Source organism: Equus przewalskii, chromosome 4, assembly GCF_037783145.1.
Source record: "Equus przewalskii isolate Varuska chromosome 4, EquPr2, whole genome shotgun sequence".
NCBI lineage: Eukaryota > Metazoa > Chordata > Mammalia > Perissodactyla > Equidae > Equus > Equus przewalskii.
In genome coordinates, this window is record NC_091834.1 from 72,343,373 (window position 1) to 72,366,313 (window position 22,941).

General features: G+C 38.8%; 1 protein-coding gene across 3 annotated transcripts in view; it reads left to right on the plus strand.

Moving 5' to 3' along the window:
- The first annotated feature begins 1,120 nt into the window (after positions 1 to 1,120).
- MDFIC (MyoD family inhibitor domain containing) overlaps positions 1,121 to 22,941 on the plus strand; it is an 89,132-nt gene continuing 67,311 nt past the window's right edge. The window contains exons 1-3 of one of the 3 annotated variants that reach the window (XM_070616294.1): positions 1,121 to 1,214; positions 2,250 to 2,436; positions 21,345 to 21,467. In XM_070616294.1, coding sequence (XP_070472395.1) covers positions 1,137 to 1,214; positions 2,250 to 2,436; positions 21,345 to 21,467 — 388 coding nt within the window. In that variant the 5' untranslated portion in view covers positions 1,121 to 1,136. Of the gene's footprint in view, positions 1,215 to 1,831; positions 1,973 to 2,249; positions 2,437 to 21,344; positions 21,468 to 22,941 lie in introns of those variants that run through there. The other 2 variants (XM_070616295.1, XM_070616297.1) reach the window with 2 other exon arrangements.

Here is a 22,941-nt window from a genome sequence, read left to right on the forward strand (position 1 = left end):
TTTTTATTTCAACTTTATTTCTTCCCCATTAAAGAGTAAGATGTTTAAATTTAATTCAAGGAGTGTTTACTGAATCACCTCCCATGTGTGCAACATTAAGTACTGTGTGAAATTAAATTAACAGATATTTATCACCGACCGTAACTTTCTAGAAGAGTGTTGCAATTTCTTGATATTCATGGACTTTAACATCTCAGTGAGGGGATAAAAAAGGAAAAGTAAAACGAGGCAAGGAAACATATAAGAAAAAGATAAAACAGAATCTTCCAGAACAGCCACTTTCTATGCCACTCCTTTGCAGATTATGCTGTAGTAGACAGCAACGCTTCTTAACTGTTTATTCTCTAATAGTAATTCAGTTACCATCAGAATCAATCTGCTTCCATCAGGCAGATTCCAAATGGTCCAGGCCCATAGACAAGGTTTTAGGAGTTAAGGCACCTTCATACACACAATTTCTGAAATCTCTAAATTAAAAAAAAAAGCGTTTGTTAGTCATAGGTCACTGGGCAAAATGTCATTTGTCTTTTGGGGAGTATGGTCTGAATAACCGTCATCAGAAACTTCAAAGGCTGTGTTTTTCAGGTTTAACTGAAAGCAAGTTTCGTGGCACTGACTTATTAAAAGTAAGAAATGGATCTTCTCAGTCAATTGGAATCAATTCGAATCGGTTTTTGAAGAAATGAAATTCCTGGGATATTATCAATGATACACCCAGAAAGATGTATCCAGCGTACATTGTCTTCAATTTTTATAACATTGCTGTGATTCCTGTCTTGTCCTAAAGATTCAAAGAATGAGTTTGTTCTAGCTTTCTACAAAGGAATTCTGCGTTCCGCTCATGATGAAACAGAGAGCAAAAGTGATCCGAATGTATTACTAAAGTACTTTATATCTGCAAATTACCTTATACTTGTTATTCTTGGCTCATCAGATTAGGCTACCATCAGAACGTCTCCTTTATAAATGGAGAGGTGATCAGCTTTCTACTTCTGGCCACAAGTTCATCTCACCACAGAAGCCATAGTTCCAGGCATTCAGCCTGCCATAGGCTGGGCTAGGCGGGGCTTGGCGCCCTGGGCCAGGCAATCCTCAAGGGTGTCAGACTTGCCTGCCTGGATGCCTCTAGTGGTTTGATGCAACTGCAACTGGTTTTACCAGAACCAGGATCCTGTCTGACCAAAATAAACGAAGAACTGAAAAACAGAATAAAGGTAATTTTAATTTCAGAGATTAAACCCTCAGCTAGGGGTCAAGGTTTCAAAACCACCCATTCTCTATCCCACCAGGAAAGCTTGATATTTTTGTAATTTTTTCTTTTGCGTTGTCCACCCTGGAGGTTTCTACTTTTCTCTGGGCATTCCCAGAATTTCAGTTGGTCTGGGGCAGCACCGGGAAGAGGAGTTGGGAGAGGGGATGCAGTGACTCTCTGGTCGGGGGCACTGTCGGCCAGCCAAGGGCCAGCCACCTCTCTCCTCTGTGCCAGCCCCGGGAGGGCCCCCTCCGGCCTGCGCCAGCCCCGTCGGGCTTTGGCCTCCTGACCCAGACAGCTCGGGGCGTGAGGGAGCTCGCGGTGGAGCCGGGTCGCCGCCCCCAGCCTCGGGCCGCCCGCCAAGAGTTCGAGGCCTCCTGATCCGGATGTGATGAAAAGAAGCAACAGAGGGAGAAGTGTTTCAGGAGTGTAGGAGTGGCGGAGGGGGCAAGAGAGGCAGAGGAGGAAAAGTCCCCCTTGGAGGAGAGCTGGCCGGACTGAGCCGGCTGGAAAGAGGGGGCGGAGAGCGCGCAGCCGGCGGAGCGGCTGCCGCAATTGCGGCCACTGCGGTGTCGCCGAGGGAGGCGGGCAGGGACGCCCAGGGGCGGCCGCCGCCGTCAGGCCACCGGGGCGCGATCCGACTGCTGCCGGAGGCTCGCTAACTTTCCGGGGCGGAAGAGGAGGAGGAAGGGGCTTTGAGCGAGTTGGGGGGATGCCGAGGTAGGTGGTGGTCTCCCCGGCTGGGAAGAGGAGGGGTCTTATCCCCACCCCCGAGCTTCTCCCAAATCCAATCTCCCTTCCCCGCCTCCTCCCTCTTCAGTGCCCCTCTCCGACCCCGGGACTGTGCTGCTGTCAACTTGCTGGGTAACAGTTTTCCTCTCTGGTTTCAAATCAAAACTTCCCCGGGGTGGGGTTTGGGGGAGGGAAGCGGAGGGGGAGGGAATGTCCCGCAGGGGTGGTGTGCTCTTCTCTGAAAACACTTTTTTTTTTCCGCCAGAAGCAGTCAGTTCCCTGCACCCAACACCTCACAGCCCTTCCTGCGTCCGCCCCGCAGGGCGGCGAGCTAGGCGGCAGCGCGGTGGAGCGGCCCATGTCCGGCACCGGCGAAGCCCTGGCTCCCGGGCCCGCGGGGCCGCAGCGCGCGGCCGAGGCGGGCGGCGGCCGGCGGGGCAGCCCGGGCCAGGGTGAGTGCGCGCTTGCAAGTTGCAAGCTTCTTTGTCATTGTTGCATTGTAGAATTTGTTCACACATTTACTGATTGGGGTGGCGTTGGGGAATCTGGTGTCGTGAGAACAGATTCCTACCTTGTAGTAGTGAACTTCTGCATAGTTAGCTTTACTCGAGCAAGTTCTCCAGGATTCCTACCCTAGATCAACAACCGGATAAGAGGGCGGGATCCGCTGGTCCCTCCACTCCCCCTTCCTTTGGCTGCCGAGAAACAGGATGACAGGATTGCTTTTCTTAAGTCTGTGCATTTCGGGGCCTAAGACTCCAAGGTGCGGGATCTAAAGCCCTTGTCCCCGACGTCTCTTCAGTTCTTGTGTCTTCACCAGCTCCAGGACTGCCTCTGCTCTCTGAACAAGCGTGCGCTCTCGGTTCATCTTTCTGTTTGTCGTGGGCTACTCTGCAACTAACTTGGTTGATAATCCAGGTTTCTATGACCAGTTGCTTTGGAATGGCTGATTCATTCGTTTACAATAACTGTTTTGTTTTGAAATAAACATGCTTTAAAAGAAACACTTTCCAAGAATGAATTAGCTCCTTTGTATTCTTCCAAAGTGTAAACACATACAGCCTGTAAAGAAAATACTCTTGTTTCTGAGAAACTTCCATAACAAGCTATAAACAACAGATCGTATCTTTCTTCTCTTGAAGGTCACCTACTTCAGGTTTTCACTGGTGACAGAGAGCAAGGGCCTTCCTCTTCTGATGCCTTTTCCTCTAGGGGCCATTCTGATTTAGAGTTCTCACATTGATATAAACGAAATAATTTTCCTGGGCTCAAAAACCTACTTTATACTCTTGATTTTAAGCATATCTGATAGCCTTTTTTCCCCTTTAACAATACTGTAGTGAGTATCTTGGGATTCTTTTTTTTTTTTAAGGCAGCAGGAAGTGCAAAAGAAATAGTCAATGTTGAACCCACAATAGGTAAAAGCAGAAAACATCCATGGCTAAATTAAAATGTTCTGGCATTCAGGGCTGTTAAATTGAATTATGTTTATCATTGTGTTTTGCTCCTAAACAGTGAGTCATTTTTTTCTAAACAGAGAAAATCAGAAAATCAGAGCTAGAATGTAAAACATATGTTTTCCCAGAAGCTGCCCCTGTTCTGCACACTGGATTGGCAACACAATCATTTTCCTGTAGTTAGGCCTGCCCTCAGTAATCATATCGCTCATCGATAGGCTCTTTATGTTCGCACTTGAGCTAATCACTATTGTTAAACAATGCTTATGTCAAAAATCAACATCAAACGCACTAGAAAAACGATTGATTTGGAAATAGTTGATGTCTACAATTTCCAACTTTAATAATATGCATTTTTAAAGTCAACTAGAAGAACTTACAGTGCTACTTAATGCACCTGTGCAGATGGGGTGCTGTAGGGTATCACATGATCTGACTTTAAGAAGCGGGAATCCAGAATGGTCTGAAGTGGAATGTTGACTGCATACAACACACCTGTTAATAGTGTGTAAACTCTTGGGTTCTGTTTTACCTGAGAATTGGCTTAGCCTTAGCAACATAGTTACATATTGCATTTTTATTAGTTTAACTTTGACTCACAACATCCTTTAAATAGGCATCAATTTAATTGTAAGTGTAATATAAAGTTGGTTTTTTAAAAAAGAAAATCCATTGAATCTTGTTAAAATACTATGTCTCAAACAGGCAGATTTCATAAGGTTTATTGAAAGAAAACAACTTTTGGAGTGAGTGGGTGGGGGAAAGGCTTCAAGAGGTAGCTGCTCATGGTTGGGTTGGTTTTCTTGGTAAAGACATTAGTGAAGAAGCTTTGCTTTACTCTTAAGCTTCTTCCTTGAGTTCTTTTATCCTTTTCCTTCTGTCCTTGGATTCTTTGTCATCTTTTCAGAATAGTTCTCTGGTAAGATGTGGCTGCCTAGTTAATTGAAACAATTTAAAAATTTTATATATTAAAATCAGTGAGAAAAATGGAATATTTTATGAAAGTTAACAGAAAATACCTTTTTATGAAGAGGAAGGAGAAGGTCAAGTCTTCCCCTGCAAACAAAGTTAAATATGTATGTGTGTGTGTATATATGCGTGTCCATGAAGACGTATGATGTACCCTATGCATAGATTACTATGTTGTAAAGAGCTATCTATACTGCTAACCAAAGGCATAGAACGTTCAAGTTGAAAGTCATTGTAGCGGGTCTCGAGTCTGAACTCCCCATCAACTCTAGAATTCCTTTCTACATTCTTTTAGGTGATTAGTTAGAAACCTCCAGTGTAGCGCATTCTGCTTATCAGCATTCAGTTACAAAGGTTTTCCTTATTGAGTGCATAGCTCTGTTTCTTTAAAACTTCTACTCTTTTGCTGTGATTCTGCCAGCAAAATTCTATTCCTTTAAAATCATTAAAAATCTTCTCTATGTATTTTGAAAGTTGTTACAGAGCAAGGACATAAGTTCTTGTGCTCCAGGCTGTAAGAGGGAGCCAGGATGGGTATCAGAAGATGAAGAGCAGTGGGGGTGGTGGGCTGCTGGAAGCTCATGGGCCGGAAGGCAGGCCTGCTCAGTTCCAGCTCATTGTTGCCATTTGGGCTAATATCTTCCAGTATTTCAAGAGATACTGGAAATATGTATTTTTATGTATCATCTCTCCCCTTTTAAAAGTTGGCAACTAATTAAATATAATTCTTGTCCAGGCCAAACAAAACAACCACACCTGCAGGCTGGAAATGGCCTCTAAGCAGCTGATTTGTGATCTCTCTTATTGAAAATAGAAAGTAAACATGCAATTTAAAACAGTTCCCCGATTTATGACTAACTTCTGAAAGATTGATTTGATTTATCTTCTCATGCAAAGTACCTGTTTGTGTCTTAACAGGTGAAGGACAATTTGAGCCAAACTTAGTTTGCTTTTGAGAGAGAATGGTTGTATACATGGTTCATCTAATTGTCATTTTTCAGTTTTTTGGATTAAGCATCTTAAAATTCATTCTGTTGTCAACACTGCAAATGTAGGTATTTGCTTTTTTGTGCAGCAGTTACGAGAATCCATATAGTTGAAAGAGCCTTTTAGCTAAATGCTTCATTTATAAATTTGCAACTTGTAACTAAAAGGATCTTTAGAAAATTTAGTCCAACTGGCTTAGTTTTTAGAAAGGACATCCAAAGAATTTAAGTGACTTGCCCAAGGTCTCATACACAGTCAGGAGAAATCAGGGTGAAAGCACAAATTGTAAAATACATGTCATTGTGATAAATGTGATTGAAGCAGAGAATCAGTACAACTTTTTCCTACGGATGGATAATTGAAGATAATAGGCTTTGGATACTGTGAATCACTTGAGCCTGTGTCCCTGCCTCTCCTCCCCCCACCCCACCCCCAGCCGCCATTGTATTTGCCAAGACTTAGACTGTTGGACTGTTAAGTGCTAGAATATACTTTAATGTGATAATTTGTGATTTAATGCACTCTTCTCTCTGGGGAGAGTCCTCTGAGACTATTAGGCGGACTTTTCATAGCAGGATGCAAAATGCCAGTGAAGTTAATTAAAAATAATTTAAAATAGAAACGAGGGAGAAAATCTCCAAGTTGAAATTACATAAGAAGAGCTTTGACTTAGAAGCTTAGCTGAGTTGTCAGGAGTTTATAGTGACTAATCAGATTTCCTATATGGGAAGCCTGTTTATTTCAATTTATATAATGTATGCTTGTAATATCCATGTTCTTTTACTTTTAGCATATTGTTTTATCCTTTTGATTAAGGATGCCATTTCTCAAAGTGTGTCATCTTTGGACGGCTGCTATCTCTGGTTCTCAATCGGGGATGATTGCGCCCTCCAGGAGACACTTGGCAACATGTGGAGACACGTTTGGTGGTCATAACAGGGAGTGGGCTGGGTGCTCCTGACATCTAGTGGGTAGAGGTCAGCCACCAGGGTAATGCTAAACATCTTACAATGCCCAAGACAGGACAGCCCCTCACAACGAAGGATTCTCTGGCCCAGAATGTCAGTACTGTTGAGACCTATCCTAATCTCTCCAGGCAACTGGCATTTTGGCTCCTCTCCAGACCGGAAGAATCAGAATCTCCGGGTATAAGACTCAAGAATCTGCATTTTTAACAAGCTCCAGGCGCTCTTTATCTCTAGTTGAGAATCATTGTTTTAGAGGCTTTTATCTGTAGAAAGACATGTTACATTGATAGATTTTTAAAAATGCTTTCTTTTGTTTTAGTAGGAAGCTTTAAAAAAGTCCCTTTTTCGAGTGCCAAACTTTAAATCATATCACTCCATGCATACTGTCTTAAAGGTGCTCTCCAAAATTTTTATCATATACCTCATTTCATAAAAATAGACCTGAATATTCATTCTCAAAAAATTTCTTTTCAAAATTTTATGTACTGGAATACAAATACATTGTGAACCTTAGACAAGAAATACATAAATAAAAATTTCAAAGGATGAGATAAAAGTAACTTTCTTCCACCACCTCAGTGGATATTCTGGTCCTACTGCCCCACACTGTTCTTTGGAGATCCCAGCATTGTGGAATAATAAGGAAAAAAGCCCCAAATTTGCACATGAGTTTTGTTCATTTGTAAGTTGGGTTTTTGGAACTTGGATTATCCTTTCTCATAGGAACAGAGTGACAAATTATATTTAGTTCTATAATAAGTCTTAGAAGATTGTTGGAATTAAACTTTATTAAATTTCATATATTTACAAGGATAAATCATAGAGAACGTGCTGTTATAATTCCGGCAGCCAAAAATAAATAACCAAGAACAAAATTAAGTTGAATCGAAACTGGTTTGAAACACTTTTGAATACAGGTGTTTGAGAAAGGACAGCCTTCATGAGGAAACTAGAAGGAGACTTGTCTAGCCTTGGAAGAGGATTTGGGGGCATTGTCAAGCAACTTAGAACTTAGATTCTCAATTCTTCATTTTATAAGTTTAGCTATAGAAGTGCAGGGCTTATCAACTAGGCACATTCATTTCCTTTTGCTAAGAAAAAAAATCAAAGGAGTAAGAGAAGGATGTAACTGGGAAAAACTAAGAATGAGGGAGGAAGCAAGTGGTTAAAGATACATCTATAAATTTAAGACAGCACTTGGAGAGGTTGAACTGTTTGAGCTGGGAACTGTGAAGACCTTCTAAGGGCTAGCGTGGTAGGAGCTGAGCTGGCGGTGGGCATGTTAAGGAAATAGATGATGGGACAAAATCTTGAGTTAGGCGGGCAGCACTGCTGACCTTGAAGTAGCCCTAATACATATTTGGAATAAGCAATTTGGTACATGAAGGGCTTGATTACTATCCAGAACAAGTGTGAGGGCAGCAAATGGTGATGAAAAGGAAGAGTTTCGGGGTCAGGATGGAGGATGGGAATAGGGAAAGCATTTATATGTCTGTGTTTGTAATTCAGGGCACTGGTATAGAGGTTTAATTTTATTGTTGATTTTCATCTCTGCTATAGCCTTTTTGTTTCTCTTCACATTGTTCCTCCCTTGCTTGGATGCTCTATAAATGTTCAATCCTGCATATATATATATATAGAGCCTTGTTATTTTACAAGTACAGAGAGAAGTAGACTGATGAATGAAATCTGGGGCTTGTAGGATGTTGGGGGAAACACATACATTTATACTTACCTATAATGCAAGGTAGGCTGACAGGTGCTATAATAGAGGCACAAAGAAAGTGTGATGGCAGAACATGGGAGAGAGAAAGCATCTCCAGCCGGGGCATTTGGGAAAACCTCAAGGAAAACTTTTGATTGGAGTTGGACCAAGAAGCATGGTGATAGAACTCATCTCAGTGGAGATGGGTGGTGGAAAGCAAGGCTTGAAGAAGATTACAGAATGTTGAGTGCCTCACTAAGACGGTTGTATGGGCTGTATGAGGGAGCAGAGAAAGTTATTTTGAGGATGGCCCTGATTCTCCTGCTGAGGAGCTTGTATATCCTTTCTGTAGCCAGTGGTAAGCTATTGAAAGTTCTTGAGAAGAGGAAGAACAGGGCCAGATTGGCATTTTTAGGAAAATAAATCTGCTGGCAGTTCAAAGGATGATTTTGGAGGGAGGGGTAAGTGATTATCCAGGATCTATTACAATAGCCTGACTAAAGATTGGATAGCACTGGTGAGAGTAGAATTGAGAAAATAGATTTAAGAACAATAGTACAAGTCAGATAGAGCTTTGCCTAGCTGTAAGAGCCCATTGAAGGCATCGATTTTTACTTATTCATCTTTGAATCTCTTAAAACCAAGGACAGTGTCCAGATTTTGTTGAATTGAATTGATATGGTTGGGTGAAATATTTAATATGGAGATGATGGAAAGGTAGAAATTTAAGGTCATCCATGAGTTTGCTTTTTAGCCTAAGTAGAAACACAGGAGGAGCTGTTGAGTCTTCTTTTGATCCTGCCGGTTCTGTGGAACTTATCCCCAGCCATGATAGCCAGTCGGCCACTGAAAAAGAGAATTTGTAACTAGGTCAGTGGTGAGAGTCAGGCTCACAGACTGAGGAAGATGATGGATGGGCATGAGAGAGAGAGAGAAGACTGAGGACCAGATTGGGGGAATGACCACACATTAGGGAGGAGAAGGAAAAGAATACAGAAAAAGAGTCCATAAGCATTGGTCACAGAAGTGTTAGATGTTTAGTGGTCATGGAAGATGAGAAGAGTCGTGGTTTGTTAAGGGAGAAACAAAACACGTAGAGAGCTTCTTTTTGATGGGTGGGTTTTGAGCATGCTCACCGCACACGATGAAAGAAAGCAGGGAGGGGGTAGAGAGAGATGGAAGATGAAAGGGCATGGGGTGGAGCGTGGTACAGTGGATGTTTGAAAGAGTGAAATTCTGGGAAGGAATGGGATGAAGAGACCAGTCTTAGGAAAGTTGGGAATGTTCCCCTTTGAGATGAGAATGGGAGAAAAGGATGAGTGATAATCTAGAGAAAATTTGATGTGAAAAAGAGATTATTGAAGGCCTAGATATTCTCAGCAAAGTAGATGGTAACATCTGCTGGGAGCAAGGCGGGTTAGAATGAGTCAAGAAATTTGAGAAGTGTGGAAAAGATTTGGAAGAATGAAGAATTCAAGAGGGAGTCAATCTGGGGCAAACAAAAGGGCTGCACGTAACACTGAGGGCTTAACAAAGAATGAATGGCATGAAGTTTTAGTGGACACAGTCAGCCTGGTTGATTGCCTTTCTCAGCAAGGAGCATACGGGAGCTTGGGAACAGAAGCAGATCGAATGGACTTTTGGAATTAGCATAGGGTTGGAGGTTGGCAGGGTGGAAGCAGTTGGGGGCATGAGGGAGGAGGATCACCCATGTGTGGGAAGAGTGTGTTTGTACTAACTGATCTTGTGTTCCAGGCTGTGTGGGGAGCCAGAGAGACCAGAAGTGCAATTGGCAGGCTAAGATTTCTCGCCAGCAAGAATCATGCCTGTTGGCTTTGTTTGGTCAGTTCACATACAAGGATTTTTAATACAGTAGTGCATCACTTAATGATGGGGATGCGTTCTGAGAAATGCATCATTAGGCGATTCCATAATTGTGTGAATGTCTTAGAGTGTACTTACACCACCCTAGATGGTGTAGCCCACCACACACCTGGGCTATATGGTACTAACCTTATGGGACCACTGTCGTTGACTGAAACGTTATGTGGCACACGGCTGAATATATATTTGAGTGACCTTAACTGTGCTACTGGAGAAGCTGTGGAATTTTTGGGTGTGGAAGGGCCTTTCCTGTTTCTTTGAACTTTATTTCCTGGATCTTGTTGAGGTGACTTCATGGAAAGGTCTAATAACAGTGTGCAATTTATTTTACCAGCATTATATTTTTGTAATAAAAGATTTTAGGAAAATAAACATAAATTGACACAATCTGAAATTATTCCATTTGCAAATGGAAAATTAGTTAGAAGAACAACAACAAACAAAAGAGGGAAACAATCCAACCAAATTGTCTTTCCGAGATAATGTAATTATTCTCCTGTTAGAGGCAGGGGATGTGATTTTTATGTTTCTATTTCTAAAAGTCTTTGTTCAGTTTTTTTTTTTAAGGAAAGACTGATTCTGCACTGGCTAGATTCTGGATGTTTGGATAGTTTAACTTTGGTGGTTCATTGGAGCAGGTTGAAGATGCTGCAGCCTTCCTCTGTTAATCAGTCGTGTGTTTGTGCACCAGTATTTTGGATGCTTCCTTCTCTCTCTGTTTCCTTCTCTTTCTTTCCCTGTCTCTTTCTTCATCTCTCTCTTTCTTCCCCATCTTCCCCCTCTTGCCATTAACACTTTACTGAAGTTACTTAAACTTTTCATATCTTCTTTTTACATTACATATCCTGAAGGAGGAAAGTTTTTAACCATAAATTTTTGAAATCGAGCTATATTTTATAGATTGTAATTCTAAGCATTTAGGGTTCACTAAGAAGGAACTATGAAAGGAGTTATTTTAACATTAATTTCGTTTGTGGTTTCTACTTGCAGTCTACTTCTGTTTTCAGATTCACACCCACATGATCTGAAGATGATTCATATACACGTGCTTTTATTCGTGATTTTTTTGTAGTTTCAGGAATAAAGTCTGAAATTAATTTTCATACTAGCACATATATTTTGTTATTGAGACATTGGAAGAGGAAACCTGCCAACAAATACTTGTTGTGTGCCTACTATGTACAAAGTCGTGTGAAGATTAAAAATGTATAATACGTAGTTTTGCCCACAAGGAATTTGTAAACTGAGTGAGAGAGAGGATGAGATATAAATGTGTGCCAAATTAAATTGTAATCCCTTGTTTAAATGTGAATTCAAGATTACAGCAAGAACCATGTGACAGATTAGTTCATGGCCCGTTGCCAGCTGAGTGGTAAGTTCTGGGGCATACAAATTTAGAGGTTGAGGGAGAATCTCAGGATGGCAAGAAGAAGTTGAGTTTGTCTGGATTCGGCTGCTAGTGACCCCAGCTGAAGAATCCACAGCTTGTAGATCTTTTTGGTTTGGATTATGCAGAGTTGAGCACTAAAAATAAGGCAACTTGTGGTTGAGCAGGTGACAGGCCCTCTGAAAGCAGGTGGCAGAGTACAAAGGAACCAGGTTCCTCTCCTCTCTTTTTCTACTCCAAAGTGTAGTCCTTCTACTATTTTTCATGGCACATCAGCCCTTGATCCTTTGGATCTCTATGAATGTAGACCTACTCTACTCTTATTTCTTCCATCACCCAAGAAACACACAGGATCTTTAGTAAGATTTTTCTGAGAGGTTTTACTCTTCATTTCTCACTGAGTTACGAGATGAACTTAGGGAGAGTGGGAAAGGTGTAGGAGTTTACAACATTAAAATAGGCACAATGTTAAAATAACTATCTCCGTTTTTCATCAATATGCAAAGTGAATTTAATTCTTACTTGAGCTAAGGAGAAACTTAGTCTTTGTGTTAGGAAAGTGTGTCTGGTTAGAGAAGAAAAAGATTGGAGGCACTGGTAGTGGGCGTGGAAAAGAAAATGTAGATTTGAGAGAAATTGGGAAGTTGTAACTAACAGTTTCTGGTAATTGATTATGTTCAAGCAGAGGAAATAACGGGAAAATAGAGAGTTGAAAAATGTTTCTGTAAGTACCATTCACCAAGATATGGACCACAGTTGAAAAACAGGTGGAGATAGATGCAAAATGGTGATGAATTTTAGGAAATGTTGAGTTTGAGTTGCTAAAGGTCTATTTAGAGTTGAAACTTCAAATCTATAGGTCAGGACAGGGGTCAAAGGTAGGGTAATGGATTTACACATTATTCTCCGGGCGATGACTCAAACTGTGAAACTTAATGCGATTGCAACGATTGTAGAGCCAGAATGGTTTGATGGTCTTAAATGAGAATCCAAAGAAAGCAGTCTCCCAAAGAGATGGTCCAGAAGGCAAGAGGCTGGGTTAGTGAATTAGGTGAGAGGCTCCTGGTTTTAGCCTTCAGGAGAATTATCAGAGAGGACACATCCCCTAACTTCTAATCATTCTGAAGTCCAAGAAATCAATTTCAATATACTTCTCATTCTCATATCACTATCTTATTTGTGGCCTCACTACTATTTGAAATGCTCTTCTCCATCCTCTCTCACTTATTTACTTCAAGATCAGACTCAAATCACAGCTTTGAAATGACTTTATAGGTTAAAGAATCCCCTTTGGTTCACTTTTCATTTCCATTGACCTGCATTCTTGTTATAGTGCCCAATATGGATTTATTCCTTAACCAGAGAGCTTGGGAAAGAGTGTTCTTAATGAAATCACTTGATATAACAGAGATAACAGGAAAGTTTTTAAAACTGTGGCACTTATAACAGTGATCATGCTAAAAGATTACAAATGGTGTATATTGCCATTTTAAAAGAGGAGAAGATGGTGGAGTCCTCAATTCCTTTTGTAATAGAGCTAATCAACTGCTAAGTAAGGGAACTGCTATAGATACGGCGTCTCTGGATTTCAGCAATCAGTCAGACAAGCTCTTTCATGATAGCTTTCTAGAGAAGAGCAAGAAGTCTCTTGTGCACTATGAGTGAATAGAATGTGAAGGCTCTGGAAAAACCACTGAATGAAGTGAGGGCGTTAGCACAGAGATGATAAAGACAGAAGAACATGAGATATTTTCTAATACGAGACTGTCACACGGAGGGAAGATCAGACTTTGTTGATTGCAAAGAGCAAAATATGATGAATTAGTGAAAACTAAAGGGAAGTGGGTTTCAGACAGTTGTGATGGAAGTCTTTGAATAATTAAGCAGTCCCAAACTGGAGTAAACTGTCTTCTGAGGCTGTTTCCCTGTCCCTGAAGGTATTCATGCCTGCTCTTCTTGGCATATTCTTGAGATGTTGGGTGGTGAATGTTTTCATCTGAATTCATGTTATCAGGTTGGCCTAAGGGACCTCTATGAGCCAAGGAATGTTCGGCTTGTTGGTAGAAAGAATACAGTTGAACCTGTAGAATTTGAGGAGGCAGGAGTTTCCTATGTCTTAGGGTCAGTCATCCTGAAAATATATTTTTAGCATAAAGAACTTTAGATGGAAAAGTACAGGAGATTGAGATGACTGAGATAATGTGTTCTGATACCCATATCAGCTTGCTGTCATCTAATCTGCCTACTACATGTTTTGAAGTGAAGTGAAATGTGCCTAATTTCGACTTTCTCCTCACTTATTTAGAGCCCTGATTTGAGATATTATTTGAACTATTGCTGCATTTTGTACCTATTCATTTGCATATCCATATTCAATTGCATTTCAATTATTTTCCAAGTTGCTGTGTGTATAACTCACTCTTCTCTACTCACTCCCGACTTGTACACTAGTTGTCAGTCATTTTTTTTTTCATTCCTTTGAATCTAAACACACCATAAGCTTCTAAATACCCAAGAAGCCCTTTGAAGGAATGCATTTTAGATTTTGCTCAGAAGTCTTATTATTTTTCCAAATATTGGTAGTAACAATTGGTTGTTTAAATTGATTTAAGCATTTAATTTATTCAGCAAACATTTATAGTATATCTGTGATTATATAATAACTTTCTTGTATTTATAAAATTATGAAATTTTATGCATATGTTCATTCATCTGTTAAAAATGCTTTGATTATCTTAACATGCTTTTTTGAACAATGAGGTTTTAATCCGTTTTAGAATGTTAGGCAAGGCAGGTAAGTTTTGCAATGTTTCTTAAAGGTCATTAGGCTTGAGAAATTTTTTTTTTTGGATCAGTGAAGGAGTAAAATTCCAGAGCCTCCGGTCTTCCTGAAAGCTGCCTTATCTTTGGATTTTTAAAGGTTACATTTGGGAAGCATTTGTAGATTTCCACATTGTTCTGAGCCTCTGGGAAATACAGACCGAGAGTTTTTGCTTTTCCCGGAGATTTTAGTCTCAGATTACTTGAGATTTCATAAACCAGCATATACTTAGGTCATCTGAAATAATGCTGGTATTTAAAGTGGAAGAGTAAGAATGAAATTGCTTAAATCCGTTTTGTTTACAGATAAAGGAGGTATGAATATAGATTGCATAGTGGTAAGAATATACATACTATGTAGATTATAAATGATCTGCCAGAAAAACCATCATCAAATATTTAATTTAAGTAGGTGAGATCTAACAAGCAAAAGTCCCAAAACTGAGCACAAAGAAAGCTACTTATACTCCTTTCTATAAGAAATAGGTATATTTTACACTGATTAAGTTTTATGAGATTTTATAAGATAATCTGCTAAGTACCATTATTTATATTAGTCTTTCATGAAGTAAGCAAATAAAATATGGATGAGTAGAAAATGTATTTGGTGGTTAGTTTGGGCATTTACACATTCTTTTGCCTAGTGCAGCAGAATATTTGAGGTAGCTTATAAAAGTATATTTTTAAAAATGATTAAAACAGAATAATGGAAAATATAGGTAGTCTAGGAGTTCCAAACCTGGGGGGAAAATCAAAATGTACAGATAAAGACTGTAGGGTCAAATCCACTTATTCAGTTTTGTCTGTAAATTTGAGTCAAAAAGAAAACATTTTCTTTAATATGATTTTCATTGTCCATAAGAAAAAAATAACGTACATCTTCTCAGAAAAGCTTTCCTTATACTCAGTCTAGAAACAGCTTTCTTGCATGGTCTTTCACATAGGGATTACTGAATAGACACTGCCCTTAACAGCCTCCCTATGATAAGTTTATAGCAGGTTTTTAGGCATGGAACCTAGTTCTAGGCATGATTCCATTTATTTCCACATCTTCTTTATGAGGTAGGTACTGTTGCTATTCTCATTTTAAAGATGAAGAATCTGACAAAGATTAATTAACTTGCCCAGGATTCACATTTTTAGTGGACCCAGGCACTCTGATTTCAGATCCTGTTCTCTTAGTCATTTCTCTAGTGGAAAGCGCGATGTAGGGATAGTATTTCTGTCCCCGAGAACCTATTGAGAGTCTTTTTATTCATCAGGAAGGAGTCAGATATCTATACTTTTAGATGACAATATTGTCCCTATTTCTTGGAAAACAGTGGCATGTAGAGAACTTTATACGTTTAGAAGTTCATTGGTAACTTTGACAAACTCATTTCATCCTCATGCAACATCATTAGATTCTTCTGTTCTTATTTGCTAAAGAATTTAGCGATTGAGAGAATATATTTGCTTGACTACAAATGATGGAAGGAATATCCTTTTTAATAGTTTGAACTCTTGTCTTATAGAAAAATTTAAGCTTACTATTTCTACCTACAATGGCAAGACCTAGGACTGGTTACAGATTACCTGATGGAAGATTTATGTTCAAAATAAAGAATAACTTACTAATGAATCAGACTGAATAACTTACTAATGAATCAAGCATAGAATTTCTTTATGAGATGTACCATTCCTTGGAATTTTGGGGAAGGTCTGAGTATTGCAGTGGGGTTTTCTACACAGGGTGGAATGTGAAATTAACTGAGCTGCAAGATCCTTTCCAACTTTGAATTTGAACATCCTACTTCCAACTGAATATCTGTGTCTCAGACTCACTCTGTATTCCCATCAGTAAAATTGAGCTAGCATTTTCTTCCTTACTAAATTGTTGATAGTTCTGAAGATGAAGTAAATATTATATATTGAAGTCCTTTGAAAATTGCTAATACTGTAATTTCAAAAATTCATTAATTATTTCAACAAAAAGGAAGTATTTAATTTTTTATTTTTACTTATTTAACAACCACATCCCAGCTGAGTGCTGTTAAATGGAATATATCATACTTTACATATATTATTACCCAATTTACTTGTTTTTAATACTCTTAGATTTTTCTCTTGTTGATCACCATTCAATTATTTTATTCCCCATCTCTCTGAAACAAGTAAAACTCTCAAAGGTTTAAATTTGGATAAAATTTTAAATTTTAAATTTGGACAACTAAGTAAAATATTATAGAATTTTAAATTAAATGGAAATTCTGTTTACCTGAATCTTTCTCATTCTCCTTCAGCAGGAATAATTGAGATTGAGATTGGAGAGAATTTGCTTCTCACCGTTCATTCCCTTCTTTAGAAAAATAGAAAAATATTTGAAAAATTAAGAATATTGATCCTGTAAGGTAGATGGTCATTTCTGAAGAGAATATAATGTATTTAGATTGATCACTTAGAGCTCTTATATTTTCCCTTTGATTCTTTTGCTTAATTCATGCTCATCACTTTCTTTGAGAATGAACTCAAATCTGATGCCTTACAAAAGCTTTTCTATGATTTCCTCTACTCCACTCTAAACACCCCTCAGTGTGTGTATGAAGTTTGGCTTTATTGTTTAGCCCTTGTACAGAGTCAGACTTAACAGAATTTTAGAGCCAGAAAAGTCTCTGCAACCATCCAGCTCAAGTCACACAGCTGGTCAGTCTTTGAGGCAGAATTATGACCCAGGGCAGTTGTCATTGCCTTCTGCTTTGTAGTTCATTGTTTCGTGTGTATGTTTGGTCTCTCCAGCTGGAGGACTTGTTGTCAGAGACTGAGCTTTTTTCTTACTCGTCCAAAGATTCTTCTGCACTTCTATGCTCCGGGTAGGCACACTGGAATACTTGGGAGCTAGCCTTTTGAAAGCAGATGCTAGTGGTATATGACTTTGGTCTCGTGCTATTTTTAAAGTGTCTTCAATTTTTATTTTAATCTCTAATATTTCTTATATATTATATATATATAGTAGAACCACTTAGTATTATATATAATTCAGGTTTTGTGTTCTCATAGTTGTTCTGACATGGAGACAGAACTAAATACCTCTATATTAATTAGCAGTTAGATAAAATTATATTTTCTGATTATTGGAATACTGGACAACGTGATGAGAAGCAAGGTCTGTATCTCAATATTTGATAGACTCTTCTAGGTTTTGTCTAAATTGTGTAGTACAGAAGAGCTTACTTAGAACACTGCCCCTCAAACCTAGCCGTATATGCTGATGACAAATACCGTCCCACACACACCACCTGAATTGAGCCCTCTAAGGTTGGGACTGGTGCATCTTTACATTTAAAGAGCTCTGCAGTAGAGAACCATTGGCTTAGAAGAACAGCATCATTGAGATGATGAAGGGCCCCTTTTAAGAGAAAATGCTAAGTTGGGGAGGAGTGCTTGTTGGATGTACATATAGAAATCTTGGAGAAATGTATATAAACTGATTTTATACATCATTGAAATTACTTGATTGCGTATAGGATATGTCTTTCGGGCCCACATAATAGTTGAATTGCAACTGCAAACCTTCATAAACCTAGAAAGGAAGTGATTAAACCAGGACTGTGGTCTCTGCTTCTGTAATTCAGAAGTGACACAGCAAACCTACATTGATAACAGAAATCTGCTATTTTGTCATTTTAATGAGTAGTGGCTGACCCCATCTATTGAAAGTTGTAGTGAGGTTGGTTCTGTGGCTGGACATTATGGTGCCCATCTTACAATTGTCTATTGATTAAATCTTACACACTCTCAGTGCCTTTCTTCAATGTTAGATGTAACTGGGCACCATTTATGAGGCTGCCATTTAGGTATTCCCTTAAATATTAAAGAGATGTTAATAAAATAATGTACATGCATTAGAAAGTCATAGAACAGTCAAGTGGTCACAGAAGTTTTGTTTTTAGAAGTGGAGAATTGGCAAAAGTCGATTTAACTTTTATACTTGGAACCTTTTCTGAGCCTCACTTTGGGCTGGGTGCTATGTATCATAGCAAAAGCCAGAGACTAGCTTGTGAGCCAAGACATTTAGTTTTCAAAAGAGGCAAATTTGGCTAGTCTGATGATTGTGGCTTAATAGTAATTACATAGTATTTATTATTTCTTGAATATATTTAGACAGAGAATGATGTTTTTCTATTCTTCTTTAACTTCAGAAGGACGCTGGGGAATCATCTAATTCTAGAATTCCATAGATAAGGAAACTTAAAGAAAAAAAATAATAAACTGTCCCTTAATAAATATTTAGAGCAGAAAGAACTTTATTTTCCTCTTACTAGTGGGTCACTTCTAAATCCGTGTGCGTATGGACCACGTGACATTTTCATTTATTCAATGGAGAGTTGAGAGGGTCTGTGTTTAGCACTCGAATATTGGACATGATTCAAATGTGAGTCAAGTGTGTCTAGAGGCTTTATTCATACCTATTTTCTTTTAGTCAGCAATGCTTCATAATGCCCTGGTTTCATGAATTAATTTTAATGGAATTAAACTTGAACAGCTCAAAATTATATAATTAATTTCATTCAGCTTCAATTAAAGTTACTAATTGAATCAAGCCTACTAGCATGACACCTGGCGGCAGTCAGCTACATAACAGTAGCAGCAAGTATGTAGGACTGCTGCTGACAGAGTTCATGTGTACCAGTGAGTTTGTATAAAAATCTCTTCTGTCGATGATCTCAGAAAGGCCTTGAGTTGACTGTAGCAGTGGAAAGATTTCTGGAGTTGTTTAAAAAAGTAAAGATTTTTAATTGAAACTAACACATCTCAGGAAGATTACATTTTCTCTATGATAATGCTGAATAAGTGTTACATAAATCTAGAAGATGTTGGTTTAGCCTGCTTGTAGTTTATATTTTACTGCTATCTGAATATGGTTTTGATACTAAAAATACTTAGTGTTGGAGACTATTTTTTTCAGAGATCTTAGCCTCTGGACTTAGCCCTAAGTGGTGTCCATCAATTTTCATGTGTTGAAATGCGTTTTATGGCAGAACTTTTCAGTTGTTGTGAAATCCTGGTGGTACATGAGAAATTTTTGCATGTGCAGAAACTTTTCCCTTCCACTGGAAATGTTAACACAGTTGACTAACAACTTCTGTTTGAATCTCTTTCCTTTCCTTGCTTCCATGGCTTGACATCATCCAGCTTCTCTTCCTTGTCTGACTCCTTTCTAATTGTACAGAACGCTCTTGGCACTCTTCTTTTAATATACTCATTCCTTTGGCGTCAGCAGTTAAATTTAGGAAGATGACTGCTTCTGGCTATAACTCTGTGACTTGCAAATTTAAATGTCCAAGACTAGACTAATCCACCAGTCTGTAAACTCCATGAAAGCCTGGGCTGCATCTCATAATTCATTGTATCTCCACTGCCTAGAGCAATGCCTAAATATCTACTATGTACAAATAGATATTTTTTTAGATTAATAAATTATTCTCCCTGTCTCCAGGTTTTCTTAGTCAAATGCAAATGAAGAGAAATCAGTCATCTTCAATCCCATCTTCCCTGATTATCTGTGCAAACCTCTAGTTATTTTCTCCCATTTTCCCCCTTTCTCATCTTGTATCCAGTTGATTAAACTGTCATCAATTTCCACCTGGACCACACTAAGCCTCCCTTTTAGTTTCTCTTACTCTGTCCTCCCTCTTAGATGGATCCATACTCCACTGGTTCTCAGGATTGAAGTGCAGTAGAATCACCTAAGTGCCGCTCTCCCAAATTGAAATAGAATCTTTGGTGGTGGGACCCAGGAATATGTTTTTTATTTAGTTTTATTTATTTATTTATTTTTTTGAGGTAGATTAGCCCTGAGCTAACATCTGCCACCAATCCTCTTTTTGCTGAGGAAGACTGGCCCTAAGCTAACATCCGTGCCCATCTTCTTCTACTTTATATGTGGGACGCCTGCCACAGCATGGCTTGACAAGCAGTGCATAGGTCCGCACGTGGGATCCAAACTGGCGAACCCCGGGCCACCGAAGCAGAATGTGCAAACTTAACCACCGCGCCACCTGGCAGGCCCCATTGGAATTTGTTTTTGAAAAAGCCTCCCAAGTGAGTTAAAGTGCAGTCAGGATTGAGACCCACTGTTGTCCACAAATTTATTAATCTTCCTAATGCGTGGCTCTAATTAGGCAATTCATAAAGCTTCAATGGCTACCTTGACTTATTTATCTTGCTTTTAAATTAGGTCCAGACTTCTCACCTTGGCATTCAAATATCCATCCTAATCAAACCTTTACAGTTTCATCTCCTAATGCCCCCTGTACAATACTTCGTAATCCAGAGAGTTGAAACCTTTGGAGTGTCTGCCTTTGGAGTTTGCCCATGCTGTTCTTCTACCTCAAATGGGCTTCCTTCCATCTCTACTTTTAGATCTCCTGCTAATCTTTTAAAGACCATCCAACATACACCTTTTCCTATAGTGCCTTTCTTGAGCTCTGAATCCTGATGAGTTTCTTTTTCTTCCTTTGAACCTCTTTAGTGCTCTGGACCTCTCATAGCATGCATTTTATCTTGTGTTAGAATTTGCTTTTTGCTTGAGTTATGTTCCCAGTAAGATGTTACTTTTCCTTACTTACTGTCCTTCCCCCTCAGAACCCATAAACCCACGTATAAATCTCATCCTAAACGCCCTCCCTCTTTGAGAATGCCTAAAACAATCCTTGACTCTTTCCTAAGTTTCTACTGAGCGAACCCTATACTTGCTTTCTATACCTTCTCGCTTCTGAATCATTCCTCATTCAATTACAGCCTGACTCTCATCTCCACCACTCATTGGGATTTCTTCTCCTTTGATGCTTTTTTGTGTCAGCCCACTCTCTATATGTATGGACTCACTTTCATCCTTGATGTAACCTCTCCACATTTTTCTATCATGGCAGATCACTTGCTGTGTTATGATGATTTGTTTACAATAATCTTAACAGGTTATTTTTACTGTAAACATCTGTTTCTTTGATACTGGGCACATAGGTGCTCAATAAATATCTGTTATCGAATCAATAGCATATGCAACAGTCAATAGGGGTACCGTTCCCATTTTCTTAAATTATGGTAGACGAAGAAGCATTTAGAAGAAAATCTATAAAATGAAAAAAATAGAGAAAAATATATAACATTTAATGATAATAAATGTATAATTTTTCTTATTCAGAAAAATCTGACAAAGAAAATACTGAAAGAGATATAACTCAAGCTACCAATAGCCGCCTCACACATGGAGAAATGCAAGACCAGTCCATTTGGGGAAATTGTTCAGATGACGAACTCATCAGAAGTAAGTATTTTTAGAGAAAGTTGGAATGATTTGGGGATATGACTATGATAATATGCTCCTAGTTAATATGCTCTTAGTTAATTGTCCCGTATAATTATGCTGGAAATCTATAAATCAACAGTGTTTTTATGAGTATTTGAAAATATAGGGCTAAAACTAGGATATAAATAATACTGTCAGCTTTCATCCTTTCTTTGGAAAGGGAGAAATGAGCAGTACATTTTAGACTTGATTTTCAGAGAGATTTAGACAAAACTTAATTCCTTCTTGAGGAGCAACTAAGTGGAAGTGAGACAACTCTGAGTATACGTGGAAGGTAGATGTAAAAAGACAAAGACAGCACTAAAGGACGGTGAGTCATACTTTGGTAATGCCAATGTGATTCCTGTTCTTCTAGCCATGTGATTCCAAACGTTTTTTACAATTAACATTTTTATCACTGCTTGGTTTTTTTAATTCTCTTCCTCTTCCTGAAATTGCTCTGTAGAATATATACAAAAGCGTTTGGTATATTTTTACTTTATTTTGCTCTGGGAGTGCCTAGAAATACCAGAATCTTTTGGGTGCTATTCAGAATGTCTATTCTGTGTCAGGTTCTCCTCTAGACCTGGAGCTTACTTTCTGAACCCTGAGTCCCCCCGGTGGGATCAAGATGAATTTGGCATATAATGAATTATTCTCTGTAGTTAACGTGTAAGTATAAAGATCACTGCCATGCCACACCTGGAAGAGCACAGGAATAAATCTTTTGAAATTCTCGTTCGTGGTAACCACGAAATGTCTCATTTTCAGTTGTCCAGAGTGGATAGAGGAGAAGAATTCCTTTCTGGTTATCAAGTGGTGTTTTATTTTATTTTTTTAATTCAGTTCTTTCATTTAGACAACTTCATAATATAGACCCTTTCTTGTGTTAACATGTTACACTTTGAATCTTGGAACATTTCCTTTCCTCTCTAGAATGCCCAGTATCTGTCCCTAACTGAAAACCACACAGAATAAAGCAGAAAAAAAAGGAAGAAGAAACCAGCTTAGCAGAAAAAAAAAAGGAAGATGAAACCAGCTTAGTAGAAAAAAAAACAAATAACAATAAACACACCACTGAAGGAAATTTCAAGTTATCAAACAAAAGCTCTAAGAGTGAGTGTGTTTTAGTTTAATTTTAGAACCATTTGGTTTTTTATACTTTTGTCATCAAGAAGGGAATAGGAAGGAAATGAGACCCAGAAATTAGTGAGGAGCAAGATTTATATAGCTTCTCCCAAAGAATCAAATAAACATTATTTCAAGTAAACGTTGGTTGTCGTCTATCCAAATATCGACTCTGCTGTTGTGAAACTTAGGGTTTTGTGAGATAATGGCATATTTGATTTGTGATTTTCTGACAATCAGAGAGTTAGTGAGAGCTAGAAGAGGTCTTAGAGACAATTTTACCTCTACCTTTTGGGGAACATGATTGTTGTCTTATTTTTTTTTT